We start from the raw sequence: 16314 nt of genomic DNA on the forward strand, positions 1-16314 counted from the left end.
AAAAAAAAGCAAAAGGCAGTTCTTACCCTTGGGGAGCTCACATCTAGTGAAGGAGACAAACATATGCAAACAGGTTGCATGTAAAATAAATAGGAAATAATTAGCACAGGGAAGGCATTAGAATTATGAAGGATTCCTATAGGAGATGGGACTTTCATTGAGATTTAAAGGAAACCAGAGAAGGTAGTAAGGAAGGAGAGCACTTAGGCATGAAAATGAAAGATAGAATGTCTTGTTTGAGTTTCACTGGTGTATGGAATAGATAAGGTGAAGTCTATTAGCCAGACCACTATCTGCTTGATTAGGCCTGAAGGCCTGACTTTCTGTTTCCTTAAAATCAGAAGATTTCGGGGAAACAGAAACCTTCCATTCCAATCTCCCCAAATAGCAACAACCAATTAGATGCCTCCCCCTCCCCTTCTCAATGCTCTCTTACTTGTGATGTAATTTCTTGTATAAAAGCTATGTATCTTTACTACTATGAAGAATTTACTATACTACTTTACTACTACTATGTATCTTTACAACTTCTTTAGCCCTCCTACCGCGAGCTTTCTCTTTCTTATCTGGAGATGGGACCGCTCATCCTCCGGAGGTTTTCAATAAACAACTTTTCTGCCTTCTTCTGAGTGATCTCTGAGTAGTCATTTTGGGTAAGGGTCTTTTACATCCCTCACACTGGTTTGAAGAGTACTTGTTGAGAAATAAGGTATAAGTAGATTGGAAAGGTAGTAGGGAACTAGGTTATGAAAAGCTTTGAACAGCAAGTAGAAGATTTTGCATTTGATCCTGGAGATAATAGGGAAGTACTGGAATTTATTGAGTGGGGGTGGTTATATTATTGCACTTGTTCTTTAGGAAAATCACTTTGGTGGCTGAATGAAGAATGGATTGGAATGGGGAGAAACAAGGCAGGCAGGCCCACCAGAAGGCCATTGGAAGTGTCAAAAGAGATAAGGAGATGAGAGATAATGCAAAGGTGAAGTCTGCAGACCTTAGCAATAGATTAGATATAGGTGGTGAAAGATATTGAGAAGCTCAGGCTGATTTTGAGGTTTCATGCTTGAAGAACTGGGAGCATGATGATGCCTTTTACAATGATAAAGCAGAAGGGAAGGAAGTTTTAGATGGAAAGATGAATTCTGCTTTGGACATTGAATTTAAGATATCTACTGAATATCCATCCAGTTTGAGATATCTGAAAGACACTTGGAGATATGAGTTTGGAGGTGAACAGAGAGGTTGGGACAGGCTAGGTAGATGTGAACATTATCATCATAGAGAGAGTAATTAAATCCGTGGGTACTGATGAAATCACCAAGAGAAGTAGTATAGAGAGAAAAGGGAAGACAGCCCAGGATGGAACCTTGTGGGACACCCAGAGTTAGAGGGCATGAGCTGGAAGAGGATCCGGCAAAGGAAACTAAAAAGGAGCAATCATATGGGTGGAAAGAGAACCAGGAGAGAGTGGTGTCTAGAGAGAAAAAGAGTATCAAGGAGGAGAGAGTGATCAACAGTGTCAGAAGCCGCAGAGAGGGCAAGAATGAAGATAAAGAAAAGGACATTGGGTTTTTGGCTTCTTCGTGTGAGAAGAAGGAGATAGTGGCAAAAAGCCACTAGATGAAGGATATGAGTTCATGAAGAGTGGAGAAGAGGGAACTCAGAGTGAATGGCCTCAATTTTTTCTGTAAAATTAGAGTCAAGGTTCTCAGCCGAGAGAGTGTAAGAAGGAGGAGGTTTGAGAAAAGGTGGACAGAAGTCTTTGTGGACAATTAATAAGGCAGGTATGGGAAGATTACCTAGAAGTAGTGAGTAACCAGCTGAAATTGTATAATATAAATTTGTAGTATTCTAATTCAGATAGGTTGCTTGATTCTTTCAACCTTTAGGGATCATCTAGTTCACTCCCATTATTTAAGTTATTGGAGAAGCAATATATTACCAAATATGGTAGTCTGGCTTGGAATTATTCTGATACTTATTTGGTATATGAATAAGTTACTTGGACAGTCACTTGGACCTCTCTACTCTTCATCTTTCTCACCTATAAAATGGAGATGATGATACCTGCCCTACAGCTTACTTCTACAATAACATATATAAAATCCTTTTGTAAAACTTAAAGCAACATAGTAGTTGCTGTTGTTAACAATGTTCAAAACCATATATTTTGACTCCAAATCATTGCTTTGGATGGTAGGGACCTTAGAGATAATAAAGTCTAATACTCTCATTTTATATGTGGGAAGATTAAAACCAATAAAGGTGAACCTTTTTCTTACACCAACATACTTATATTACTCATATATTCATTCACTTTTTGTTTCAACCAGACAGACCTTCTTGCTCTTCCTTGAAACAGCCCAGGCCAAACATCTCATTTTTGTGCCTTGTTTCACAAGTGACTGGAATGTGCTTAGTTTCCTTCAGATTTGAGGCCTTTGCTGGTTTCCCCAGCTCCTGGTGCTTCCTTCTCTTTCTGAATTATCTTATGTATTTTGTATATTTTAAAATAAGTTTATTTACATATGTAACTGCTGTTTTTTCCAGTAGAAAATAAATTTCCTGAGGAACTGATGGACTGTTTCAATTTTGTTTTTGTAACCTCAGTGCCTAGCACAGTACCTCATGCTGGGTAGGCACTTAATATTTGTTGATGAGTCACAAACTTTTCCCCTCCAACTGATGCTACCTTACTTTCTTTACTAATTGATCACAAACTTGGGAAAATTGACATTAGCAGAATCTTCCTGATGAGAATTTGTCTCTTAGCCTCAAAACTAAAGTCAAATAATCTTAATGATACTCAGAAGACAAGTTGATTGTCTAGGTTCTTTTGGATCCCTTAGCTACCTTGTCATATGTCATTTTTTATTTCCTTAACTTATTGAATAGTTCATTGGAAAATGAGGGAGAGGAAGAAAGTGAAACTTGAGTCAGGGAGTGGTGTAGGTCCACATCTGCCCTGTTAATAAAAAGGTTTGAAGGGAAAGAGGAAGAATGATTTAGGGATTAAGAATTTTAGAATGAATTTTTTTTGGGAAAGTTGGTATTGATTTTTAAAAATATATAAAGAAAAGACTAGCAAAATGATAACAACTTGGACTTTTTTGGATAAAAGTAGTGGAAATATTGTTTATTTCTGTGGACTTCCATTTCATCTAAAACATGAGGGAGCTGAACTGGATGATTAGAAATCTATGGGCCTAAGATTCTATCTTCTGAGGTTCCTTTTATTGTTAATGTGTGTCCTAACCTCTTATGTTCAGAGATTCTTTTCAGATCTGACATTTTATGTCGCTCTAAAATACTAATGTTTCGAGATCCCCTTAGCTCTAATGATTTCCCCCCAAGATCCCTTTTAGATTTAGCACTACTTTTTAAGGCTGTTTCCATCTCTTATATAATGAAATTTCATAAGCTTTGGAGTTGAAAGGGACCTTAGAAATAGTTTGAGAGGAAAACACTTAAACTCAGTGAAATGATTTCACTGTTCAATGTTACGCAGACAAGAAGAGGGTAGCAAAGTTGAGATTTGAATTTAAAGTATTTGAATTCCCCAGCTAGTGCTTGTTCTATTTTCTAAAATGTTGTTAAAACATCTCTTATAATTCTAATATACCATTTCTTTCTTTTTTGTTTTTAATCTCTTGCAGTTCTTTCTCCTTGCAAATATAATTAAACATTGTTTTTAGTGTATCCTATAATAAATGTATCATTGTATTGCTTGACAAACTAGTAACATTATTGGACTTTTCCTTTCAAATTTCCTGACTTATGTGCAATTAAAATCTTAGCCTTAAATGTTGCAGTAAATGTAGGTTATTTATAGAAGCTCTTTTCCGGTTCTTTTATACTAGTTCTACTTTGGGGTTCTGTATTTTCTTTGAAAAGTTGTTTATTTCTAACCTAATTCAAATTTTTATTGATGTACTGCTTTATATTATAACTTCTAAATAGTAGGACCAGGAAGCTTATCTCAAATTGAGCAGGCAGATTGAAGCACATGGTAAATTTAAAAAAATTCAAACAATTCTTTCCACCAATACCTCTTCCCCAAAAAAAAAAAACAATACCCAACTCTGCACATAATTAAAAGCCCATATTTGGACATAGGTATGGGTTAAACAGTGACCATATTTGGCAGAAGCTCAGATTTAGAAACCTCACTTGAAGCCAACCTTTTACATAGAGCTCTGCTAAAATAGATCAGTGGTATTGCTAGTACCTGGCAATATAAATTCCCGGCAGAATTTGTTCCTATTGGCTCCATACATAGCTGGGCGATGGCCTGCATCCTTTGCTGCTAAGGAAATGCTAATTACTTTTGTAAAATTCATGTGTTCATAGTAACAGGAGGAGAAACTATTCATGTTTAACCCATTAGTTTGCATTTTGGGAAAGGTCATTTATAAGTTTAAAAAAATTTTTTTTAAATTAATGGTGATGGGGCAGGTAGGTGACTTAGTGGTTAGAGCTCCAGCCCTGAAGTCAGGAGGACCTAAGTTCAAATTTGGTCTCAGACACTTAATACTTCTTAGCTGTGTGACCCTGGGCAAGTCACTTAATCCCAATTGTCTCAGCAAAAAATAAAATAAAATAAAAAATAATGGTGATTATTGAAAGTAGCATTGCAAAGTAGACAAGAGTGCTGGGCTTGTAAGTCAGAAAGACTTGAGGTTATATGGCATGTTACAAAATCTTGTTCTGTAAATCTGGGCATGTTACTAAAACTATTATGTTTCTCAGGCAGCAAGCTCTTGAGTACTTAGCTACTAAGTCATAGATAGATTGACATACAGTCTCCCGCTCTGAAGTTACAGATACATATGACTCTTATTTGAATTAAACTGAAATATGAGTATTTGAAAGAAAAAACCAAGGCATTATAGAAAGTTAGAAATGTAAAGGACTTCAGAGCATGATATGTTTGAACAGAGAATGTTAAAATTGAAAGTTGCCTTAGAGATCATCTTACAGGTAAAGGAACTTGAAGCCCCAAGAAGGGGAATAGCTGTTAGGGTGATATAATTAGTAAGTGGAAGGACTAAGACTAGAACTCAGGTTTCTTAATTGTCATCCCTATACACTGTATCACATTCCTTCTTTAGAGGGACTCATTCATTTTGAGAGGAATTTTATAGATGAAAACTGGAACTAATTGGTAAAGATGGCAGACTCAGGGTGTTGGCTAATTTATTCATTTAAAACAGTGCCTTGCACAGAGCAGGTGCTCAAGAAATATTTGTTGAATGAACAAAATACTCAACTAAGTTATATTATCTCCCTGCATTCCCCAGCTGTGTGAGAGAGCCCCTTTTTTTCTTTCCAAAGCTATGAATACAACATTGCTATTCAACAATTATGTAGTTTTATCACAGAGGTAGCTGCAGGCTGGAAAATCTTTGAGGGTTTAAAACTATAGAAATATAATGAGTAACTTGTGTTCACACAGAAGAGAATGGCATCTTCCAGAGCTCTAGCACCAAAAACATTAAAAGCCTCAGATCTGATCCATGCTTTAGACTTGTAGCAAAGAAAAGTACATTCTAATTTGTAATCAGTGCATATGGAGCAGAAGACAATTTTAATTAAAAGCTGTCATGTAATTTTTCCCATCATTTTGTGCCTGTTGAGGCTTTAAAAAAAAAATGAGCTTAAAACCTACCTCCTATAATCTGTACTCCCTGTTTACAGTATAACATACTCACAATTTTGTGTGTTTTTTTCCACATAAGCATTTCATTATAGTCAACGAGGTTCAGATTGCTGGAATGGCCTCTTGCCTCAATGTTCACTGTGTATTTCATGTGTGTGAAAGGCTTTTCTTTCTTTTATAGGTAGTGTCTCAAGAATCATTTTGAACCATGGCTTTGGGACTCAGATGCTTTCGTTGGGTGCAGCCTGGATTTTGCAACTCCCTTTTAGTCTTGACAAAGCCTGTTTCAGGAGTTAGGCTGAATAGTGCGAATATAACCTGGAATGACTGCCAGCAATGTGGGGCCTTTCCAATTGTGCCAATCCGACATTTTGCTACCAAGAAAGCCAAAGGTATAGAGAGGATACCTTAATCTCTTTATCTCTCTCTCTCTTTTGTTGTTGTTTTCAAATACAGTCATAGAACTATCATAGAACAGAGCTGGAAGGGACCATAACACATGATAATAATTATAGTTCATTATTTATAGTTAGAATGGAATTTCTTAGAACTGAGAGAAATTTTAATATCTAGAATATTGAAGCAATAGAACACTATATATATATATAAATGGAAAGTAGTCCTAGAACTCATAGTGCTAGAGGCAGAAGATCCCTCAGAATGTTAGAATAATAGAATACAGAATAATTTTTATGTGGTCTCACATCTTAATAAGGATAACATTTATATAGTATTTAACTATGTGCCAACTTTACATTTATGATCTCGCTTGATCCTCACAACAGCCTTTCAATGGTAAGTACTGTTGTTATCTCTTATTTTCACAGATGAGGAAACTGAAACAAACAAGGTGAAGTGTTTTGCCCAGGGTTACACAATTGATAAGTAACCGAAGCCAGATTTGAATTCAGGTCTTCCTGACTCCAGGCCTGGGGATCTACTATAAGTCCAGTTGCCTCTTATGAGCACTAAAATAATGTTAAACATTCATTCCTCCTTAAAGCACCTAACTTTGTCATGGTTCACTTTTAAACTTTCTTCTGGAGAATATTATTACCAAATAATACATATTTATTGTAAGATGTGGTGCCATCTCAACAAACTTCTGAATGCTTTCATTCATTTTATAGCTACATGAATACACATACATACACACACACACACAAACACACACACATATATATTAATCCCAGTAACTGAGTGAACATTGGGCAAGACAGAGACAGAGATGGACACACAGACCCACAAATACAATCCCTTCCCCCCAGACACACACACACACACACACACACACACACACACACTCATAATGTTCCAAGCATGGATATTACTTATTTTCTCTATCACTTATTTGTCACTTCATTTATACCCTAACTTCTTTATTACTTGAGGGATATTGAGCAAGCCATTTAGTTCTCTGAACCTAATTTATTGTTTATCAGATAAGGATAATAATCCTTGCCTTGCTCACCTCACAAAGTGATTGTGAGATTGAAATGAAACAATATATGTGAACTGCTTTGAAAGAACAAAAATGTTTGCTGCTATTATTACTTACTTGCTGCTTCTCTTCCTCCTTTTTCTCTTATCACCACCACCACCACACATTAATATTTTTTAATATGTATTCTGGCTTTCTATCAAGATAAGCCTTTTGTAGGCCCCTAATATTTAGTTTAGGTACCCTATAAGTGTTTGGTGATAATTGTCTCTGTTGGCCCATCCTTTTTTGGAGGTAATCCTAGTACCCTGAAGCTTCTACCATTGATAGATTCTTAGCAACTCAGAAAACCTTTGAGTATGGGCTAGAGGATAGACTATATCTGTTAGCTCTGGACCAGGCTAAGTAAGGACAGAAAAACTCATCACCCAAAATGTGGCTACCATGTGATGGTGGTTTTTGTTTTGTTTTGGATTTTGGCAGAATGATTACTGAAGACTGTCTTCCAAAGCATGGAAGGGCTGTTATCCGCTCTTGCTTAGGGGAGTGCCCAGGCCAGTAAAATCTTTTGAAATAAAAGAATCTTAGACTCCAGATCTCAGCATTGGAGGGACTTTGTAGCCCTACCTATAGCTGAATAAAAAAATCTTCTCTAGCATATTTGTGATAAGAAAGGAAATTTCTGTTGTATTTTGCTGTTTAATAAGTGTATTCTTTACTAAAAATCCGTGGGAGGTGGGAAAGACAGTTATTACTTTTTGTCTGAAATTGTGGTTTCATTAGTATAGAGAACTCTTTTGTGTAAACTAACTACTTCTACTGATAGCCATATGTAAATGTTTGGCAGCTTAAAGTCCTAGAGAATTCCCTTGGGTGCTGAAAGATAGAGTGACTTCCCCACATTCACAGCCAAGAAATGTCATTGATGGGACTTGAATCCAGGTTTTCCTGACTCTGAGTTTGGCTCTTCATCAGTCATACCACAGTGCTTCTTTGACAGGTTATTACCATCCTTATTTAGCAGATGAAGAAACTGAGCCTTAGTGTTGGGAAATGGTTTGTTTAATACGTAGACATTAGAGGGCAGAGTTGAAACCCGGATCTAGTTTTGAAGTCTCTCCAGATCTCTTGATTCTGAGTCTAACCAGCCAATTTACAAACATTTACTAAGGGATCACTATATGCCAGGATCTATGCTAAGCACTGGTGGTATGAAGAAAAAGCAAAAACAGTCCCTGCCTTTAAGATACTTATATTCTAAGGGAACATAAGTCCATTGTTTGTTGATATTAGTGCTGCTGTTGCCACCTGTGTTCATTGTATGTTTAATGTCTAGCCAAAGGTAAAGGACATTCCCAGCCCAGAGTCAACATTAATGCATCGTTGGTGGAGGACATAATCCGTCTGGAAGAGGTAGATGGTGAAATGAAGTCTGTGGTAGAAGCCCTTAAGGATAATTTTAACAAAAATCTCAATATAAGGACTTCTCCAGGTTAGTAACATATATTTCTATCTAATATATATAATAATGTGTAGTTGCTTTAAGTTGAATATACAAGGATAAGGACTTTATGCTTTTGATAGACAGAACTCGGGGATAAGGAAACTTTCTCCACCTCTGCAATTTCTTAGGGAGTTGCCCAGACCACTGAAAAGTTAAGTCCCTTCCCCAGGGTCACACATCCAGTATGTTTCACATATAAGACTTTATCTTTATCAGATTTTCTTGTCTTTGATGCCAGTTTTCTATCCACTGTGCCACACAATAAGCAATTTAGAACTAGGAGCTTTGTTCTGCATCCTCAGATTTCTCCTAGTTTATTATTTTTCATCACTCACTGGGAACTGAATGATTATAACCTTGAAATTTCCAACTAAAGAGTTTCTACATCCTGGGCTTGACCAGGAAGAATTCGTTTGGGTTAATAACTTCCTGAAAATGGCTTTTTGCAAGTGGGAAATGTCAGAAATGTCTATGAGAACTGTTTGCAGATGTGACGAAGAGGCAAGTTGTCAGCTTGCACGTCAGCAAGGCAGGAAAAATCCAATTTCCACCAAATGAGCCTTTTGGAAATTGTCATCAGCCTAGTGTCAGACTCACTGGCATCTTTGGAGGTGAGGGAGTATGGGCAGGAATCCCTCTTTCCATTCCCCTTCAGAATAAGCTGTTTTATATAAGAAATTTGAAAATATTTTATTAAGTTGCTCTTGAGCAAACAAAGAGAAAAACATATGGTTCCATTTGTAAACATCATTATATGCCCTGTAAGCTGTAAGATACAACCATCATTAAGCAAGAAGACCATTCTACTCTTTTGTCAACCTTTGTCAGCTGGGACATAGTTGTCTTTTGTTGACAGGAGAATATGCCATTCAATCTCTTTAACTGTTTATTTTAACCCTGCTTATTGTTTTTGGTATGAAATGAATAAAAGGTGGCTTCTTTCCCTGGTGTGTTGTATCTGCTAACATTCTGTAGTTAAAACCAGAGAGCAAAGTGGAGGGAGAGCTCTGGGAGAAATATGATACCTAAAATTGGCCAGTAAATTCTATTCCATTGACCAGAAAAGATCTGCTAAACTGGCAGAAAGAGGCCATAGAGTGTAGTTTGTTAAATGTTAACCTTAGAGAATGTGAAGGGCAGAAAAGAGATATGAATGAGCCAGATCCTTATTGAAGACCAGTAAGAGGGAAGAAATGAATATGCTGTGGATAGGTATAAGGGGTGTGATAACTGTCATCAACTGAAACTAAGAATTATACCTGTTTTTATAGTATTTTAAAGTTCATAAAGTGATTTTTTTATTTTTAAACCAAACTGTTGAGGTAAGGGGACAAACAGGGATAATAATCCCTGTTTACAAGTGAGAAAATTAAGTGACTTGTCATTGATGTTATAACTAGTTTGTGTTGGAATTGGGACTTGAATCCAGATCTTCTGATTCCAGATTCTTTACTCTTTTCACCACACTATGCTGCTGAGATCACAGAGGTACTTTCTTTGACAAAGAATCTCATGACAACGAGGAAGAATAGAGTTAAGATGCTTCAGAAAGGATCTTCCCCTTTGTCTTCTTAAATTTTCTGAATAATTTTTGTGTAGTAATGATAATAACAAAAGTTCACACTAGGCCCAACTTGACAATGTACAGTTTTTCCTCAAAATACTCCTTGATTATAGGTTTTATAGCCAAAAGGAATCTTAAAAGATCATTCTCAATCCTCTTACTTTAAAATGAGAAAATGAGTCCAAGAGACTTGAATAGATCAGATCAAGACACAAAGTATTTGATCCCAACTTCTGATTCACAAAGAGAATAGTTCAGATGTGTAAGAAAAATGGGAGATGTCTGAAGGGACCAATATGATATACAGAGAACCTACTAATCAACTTAGATTTTAAAAAAATACTTAAAAGATAGAAATAGGAACAATTATTCAATATAAAGAATTCATAAAGAGTGGGAGAAAAATGAATGAAAAACTAGCAAGTGTTTACTATATGCTAACTACTGGAGCTATAAATGTAAAAGCAAAAATAATCACTGTCCTCAACTCAAATAAACCAGCTTTTATTAAGCGCCAGTTGCTGTGCTGAGTCCAGAGATACAAAAAAGGCAAAACTAGTCCCTGCCCTCAAGAAGCTTATAATCTGATTGAGGATACAATGTGTAGATAACTATACAAATGTATAGTAAAAATGAGAAAGAATCTTTAAGGGAAGGTACTAACATTGAGGAGGACCAGGAATGGTTCCTTGTAGAAGTTGAGATTTTAGTTAGAACTTTGAGGAATCCAGGAGACTGAGATTGAGGAGGGAGGGATTTGGGGGCATAAGGGAAAGCCAATGAAAAGACCCAGATTAGAATGTGTGGAAGAGAAATAAGGTTTAAAAAGACTGGAAAAATAAGAAGGGGTCAGATTATGAAGGGCTTTAAAAGCCAGAGGAGTTTATGTTTGTCCTGGAGAAAATAGGGATCCACTAGAGTTTGTTAAATAGGGGAATAATGTGGTTGTTTGTGCTTCAGAGAGGTTTACTTTGATATCTTAGTGGAGGATGAACTAGGTGGGGAGAAACTTGAGCAGGGTGAGTAACTTAAAGGCTTTTGCAGTTGTACATGGATGAGATGATGAGGACCAGCATCAGGGTGGTAACAAGGTCAGAGGAGAGAAGAAGGCACATGTGAGAGATGGGGAAAGTAGAATAGGACTTGGCAGCATATTGGATAGCAGAGTGAGAGACTGAGACGAATTACAGATGACACCTTGGTTTTGAGCTTTAGTAATTGACAGGTAGAAGTTAGCAAAAGAGGAGAATTTGGGGGTAAAAACATGGGGTTCATTTTTGGATATGTTGAGTTTCAGGTGTTTATAGGATATTCAATTCTACGTGTCTAGTGAGCAGTTAGAGATGGAGAACTAGAGGTCAGGAGAGAAGAGATGGTAATTGAGTCCCTGATTGCTGATGATATCATCAGTGAGAAGACCCAGGACAAAGCTTTCATGGACTAGCTTAGTGGACATGACCTGGATGAGCAACCAGCAAAGGAGAGTGAGAAATGGCCAGATAGGAAGGAGAACTAGAAGAGGGTGGCAGCAGGTGGGAAGATATCCAGGAGGTACCTTTATGGCACTATACCAATAGTTTTAGAGGTGCCAAAGCTCAGAATGAGCTGATGCTAGCAAGGAAAAATAAAGACAAGAAGTTTTATTATTGTTTTTAATGATATGGTGGAAAAGAGAAGAACCATTGCTTGGAATGACTAGGACAAGGATAAATGACCACTTAAAGAAAGTATCACTGTCTAATTCTTATTCCACTTGTTTTTTCTGCCGAGAAAAGTGATCTTTGCCCTGGAGAAGACAGGACAGAAATGATTTAAATAAATAAATAAGAAATCATTAGAGAGCATGTTATCAGGCCTTAATGAATTCAAGACACTTGATCCAATTGAACTCCTTCTTCCATTCCTGAAAGAACTAGCATATATGATTTCTGAGCCACTATCAATAATTTTTAAGTAACTTTGGAGCACAGAAAAGGGGTTGCAGGATTGGAAAAGATTAGATGTCCTAATTTTCAAAAAAGGGAAGTGAATGGAATCTGGAAACCATAGGACAGTAATCTTGATTTCAGTTTCTGGCAGAATTCTATTAGAGATTATTATCATCTCTTTATTAGAGATATAGTTTGCTACCATTTGTTGAAGAAAGCTGTGATGGATCCTTGCATCAAGAACGCATCCTCGTCCTTATTGCCTTTTCCAAAAGAGTTACTAATCTGGTATATAAAAGAACATTGAAGATGTAGTCTACTTTTTTTTTTTTTTTTTTTTTAGCAAAACATTTTATTAAATCTTTCTGACTGTTCTTCTGGAAAAGATGGACAGAGGTAAGCTTAAGAATAGTAGAGTTAGATTGAACTGGAGCTTGGTAAATAACTAGAGCAAAAGAGAAAAGTGCAGTTCTTAGCAGCTTGGCAGGAAGTCTCCAGTCAGTGCCACAGAGGTCTGTTTTTGGCTCTGTGCTGTTTAACATTTATATTAATGACTTGGATAAAGGTATAGGATTCAAAAAAGCAGACTTTAGGGGCACTAGATGGCACAATGCATAGACTACCAACCCTGAAATAGAGGACCTGAGTTCAAATGTAGTCTTAGACTACTAGCTGCATGACCCTGGGTAGATCACTTAACCCCATTTGTCTCAAAAAAAAGAAAGAAGAAAAAAGAAGACATATGGCTCATGCCATAAGAGAATTGGTTGAAAGAATGGAATAAAAATTGTCCCAGTGGAGGGGGAACATGAGGGTTGTCTTTCAGGGTGAAGCATTGTCACATGGAAGAGAGATTAAACTTGTTTGCTGTGACCACAAAAGTTAGAAGTAGAAGCAGTGAATAGAAGATGGAGAAGAAGATTTTGGCGTGATGCCAAGAGGATCTATTTAATAGTTATTCAGAAGTAGAGTGGATGGTCTTGGAAGAGGTTATTTCTCAAGCAGAAAATGGATAGCCAACTATTGGATATTATTATTAATATTATTTTGGGGATATGGGATGTACTGGATAGCATCTGAAATCCCTTCTCTCTGAAATTCAGTGATGCTCTGTTCTTTCTATTATACCATGGACAAGTACTTGGGTAATTATCCCAATTTTACAGCTGAGGAAGCTAAGGGAGAAGAAGTCAGTTGCTCACTATTCATGGGGCTAATGAGTGACAGAGCAAATACCTAAACTCAAGCCTCTTGATTCTAAGTATAGCATTCTTTTTTGTTTCACCATCATATTCAATTAGTCTAATGGAATCAGAGCCCTTTAATTCATAGAATACATTCAAATCCTTTTTCATTATCAATTGACCAGATTTTTCTTCCTCTCCTTCATTTCCCTTTATTTGCTATTAAAGTCCCTTATGATGGCTGAATTTATTCAGAGCAGTGGTCCCCATTGTTTTACTTTTGGTAAATTGAGTAGTTTCCAACAAACTTATACTTTTTGAAGGCAACAATTTCAGATTAAGACTTCAGCTCAGCTCTTATATTCCTGGCAAGGTATTGAATTATAAAAGTGGATCAAGGTAATCTAAAATTTAGTTGCAAGTCATCTTTTATTTTCTTTTGCTTTGTTTGGTTCTCTCTTAGTCATAAAAAGTGTCAACAGTCAAGTGATTGCTTGTGTTGTAGTTATATTTTGCCCAGGAAATTAGGGAATTTGAAAAAAGCATTTTTCCTGGCTTTTGATTATAGATGTACCTCTACCAAAAACCCACTATCTTTGATCCTTATAGCTGCTAGGAAAGTACATGTTTGGGAAGGCATTCAATCCAAGGTAGAAAGACCTGGGGATTGGGCTCAGTGATAGATGAAGGTTAGTCTCTGAAGACCAGTTAAAGTTTGGCTAGAAAGCTGGCCGGAATTGGTAGAGCCATGATCTATGTCTAACATTGATTTCATTGGTCTATGAAGTACTAAAGTATAAATAACTGTGAAGGGTTTTGCCATTGTCAGGCTTTGCACTGGCATTTTCCAAAGGTGAGCTTGGTGGGACTCAGTACAGAGATTAATTTGAAGTGGCAAAAATTTGGTTTAATTCAGACTTTTCTGTCTGTTATGTTAAAAAAAAAAAAAAACCCACCAACAACTGAGAGCCAAAGGGATACAAAGTCCAAATCAAAATAGTCCCTGCCCTGTTAGAAGTTTACTTTCTTTTTTGGGCCGGGGAGAGGGGAGGGGAGACCTGAGGGAAAGAGCCACAAACTGTATGCAAGCAAGGTAATGGAGAAGCATGGAATATTCTCTTTCAGGGTCCCTGGATCATATAACTGTGACAACTGCTGATGGGAAGTTTGCTCTAAATCAGATTGGTCAAATCTCCCTGAAATCGCCTCAGCTGATTTTAGTAAACATGACCAATTTCCCAGAGGTAAGATTGAATTGCTCAAGGGTTCTATGCAGGCTGAAGGTGAAGTGGGAAAGAAGTCAGAAAGGCTAGATAAAAAGGAGAAGGAAGCATTTCTTTCTCTGCTCCCACAGTTTTTTCAGATTCATATAGAAAACAGAATAGAATAGACATGCAGAGAGAATGTTTACCCAGGAATAAAGAAAATGTCCTTGTTACTCAGTTTCCTTTTGGTTGATTATGGAGCATTGTAGTGTTGCAAAGTGTATATCATTAATTGTTGTTATTCATTGTGTCTAACTCTTCATGACTATGCTATCCATTGGCGAAGCTACTGGAGTGGGTTTGACATTTCTTCTTCCAGTATACTAAGGCCATGGAAATTAAGTGTCTTCCCAGAGTCATTTAGCTAGTAAGTGTCTGAAGCCAGATTTGAATTCACAAAGACTGACTCCAGGCCCAGTATTCTTATTGATGGTTCCATCTTGCTGTCTCTACATCATTAATACTGCTTTCTAATGGGACTGAGTGGACCATTTGATAATATAGAGAGGGACTCAGTTTTTTTGAGGCCAGGTAAGGAAATTAGTACTGAATATAGAGTGAGAAGACCTAGTTCCACCTATATCAGATTGCTTGCTGCCTTGGGGAAGGAGAAGGGAGGAAAAATTTGGGACTCAATCTTATAAAAATGCATGTTGAAAAAATAAAATACTATTAAAAAAATAGATGATGATGACCTAGTTCTAAGTCCTAGTTCTGCTGCTTATTAGTGCATCTTTGTATGAGTCCCTTCACTCCTTTAGGTCCAGTCTTATAAAATACAGGTTTCTTAACTTTCAGATTTCCCTTTTTTTAGGTCTAAATTCTATAAAATTCTTTCCTTCTTTACTCCCTAAAATTCTCTGTCATCTCCCCAGTGTGAATTCAGCCTATGTTGAACACTGGATCCATGCATTATATAACATACTGAAAATCATACATTCATAGAATTGCTGGGACCTTAGAACAGATACACCTCTTCTCCATCCCTACCTCCTTCTCCCACCAGTTTAAAATGTAATTGGGAAATATTTAACAAAGTAAATAGCAAATATAGTATAGAATAGATAATTTTAATTTGTGGATTTCTAAGTCAGTATGGGGCATACAGGGATCAGGTTTCTATTTGTTTGACACTACTGCCTTAGAGAACTCATCTAATCTAAGCCATATATTTGACTGAAGGGAGAATTAAAACACAAAGGGTTTAAGTCATTTGGTCCACTGAGTTAGCTCAGTTAACTCCTCTGAGTTGTCAGGGATAGGAGTAGATCCAAAGTCTCCTGATTCCACTATTCTGCTACACTTCCTTGCCTATTCCTGTACCCTCCTCAATCTTTGCTGTGATGTGGAATTGGGCAGTTAGATTTAAAAAAAAAAAAAAAGAAAAGAAAAGCAAAAGTCACTTGAATCCAAATGAGTTGCATAAGGTAAACCAGCAATTTGCAAGAGAAACTATAAGAGACAGTTTTCAAATAATTTGAAAGGACCCTTAATTTGGAGCCAGAAGATGTGGATTTAAATTCTGGTCATGCCTGTTCGCATGTGACTTAGGACAAGGCACTTTATCTCTAAGTATAGTAATATGTAAAGTAAGGAGATTATACTACTCCTTACTAAATACTAAAGTAAGGAGAGTATACGTACTCTCTGATCTAAATCCCTTTTCTCTTCTTCCTTTCTCCTGCCCCAAAGCCCTTGAAATAAAAAACAAACCCCAAAACATTTTGATTATAGATCTTGAATCTCATTTTCTTTGGTGACTTATAATT

General features: G+C 36.7%; 1 protein-coding gene across 4 annotated transcripts in view; it reads left to right on the forward strand.

Moving 5' to 3' along the window:
- MRRF (mitochondrial ribosome recycling factor) overlaps positions 1-16314 on the forward strand; it is a 52976-nt gene that overhangs the window by 1065 nt on the left and 35597 nt on the right. For all 4 annotated transcript variants that reach the window (XM_012553680.3, XM_012553681.3, XM_012553682.3 and 1 more), the window contains exons 2-4: positions 5841-6051; positions 8437-8592; positions 14406-14524. In XM_012553680.3, coding sequence (XP_012409134.1) covers positions 5868-6051; positions 8437-8592; positions 14406-14524 — 459 coding nt within the window. In that variant the 5' untranslated portion in view covers positions 5841-5867. The remainder of the gene's footprint in view (positions 1-5840; positions 6052-8436; positions 8593-14405; positions 14525-16314) is intronic.

The sequence above is a fragment of the Sarcophilus harrisii genome, chromosome 2, assembly GCF_902635505.1.
Source record: "Sarcophilus harrisii chromosome 2, mSarHar1.11, whole genome shotgun sequence".
In the NCBI taxonomy this organism is placed as follows: Eukaryota; Metazoa; Chordata; class Mammalia; order Dasyuromorphia; family Dasyuridae; genus Sarcophilus; species Sarcophilus harrisii.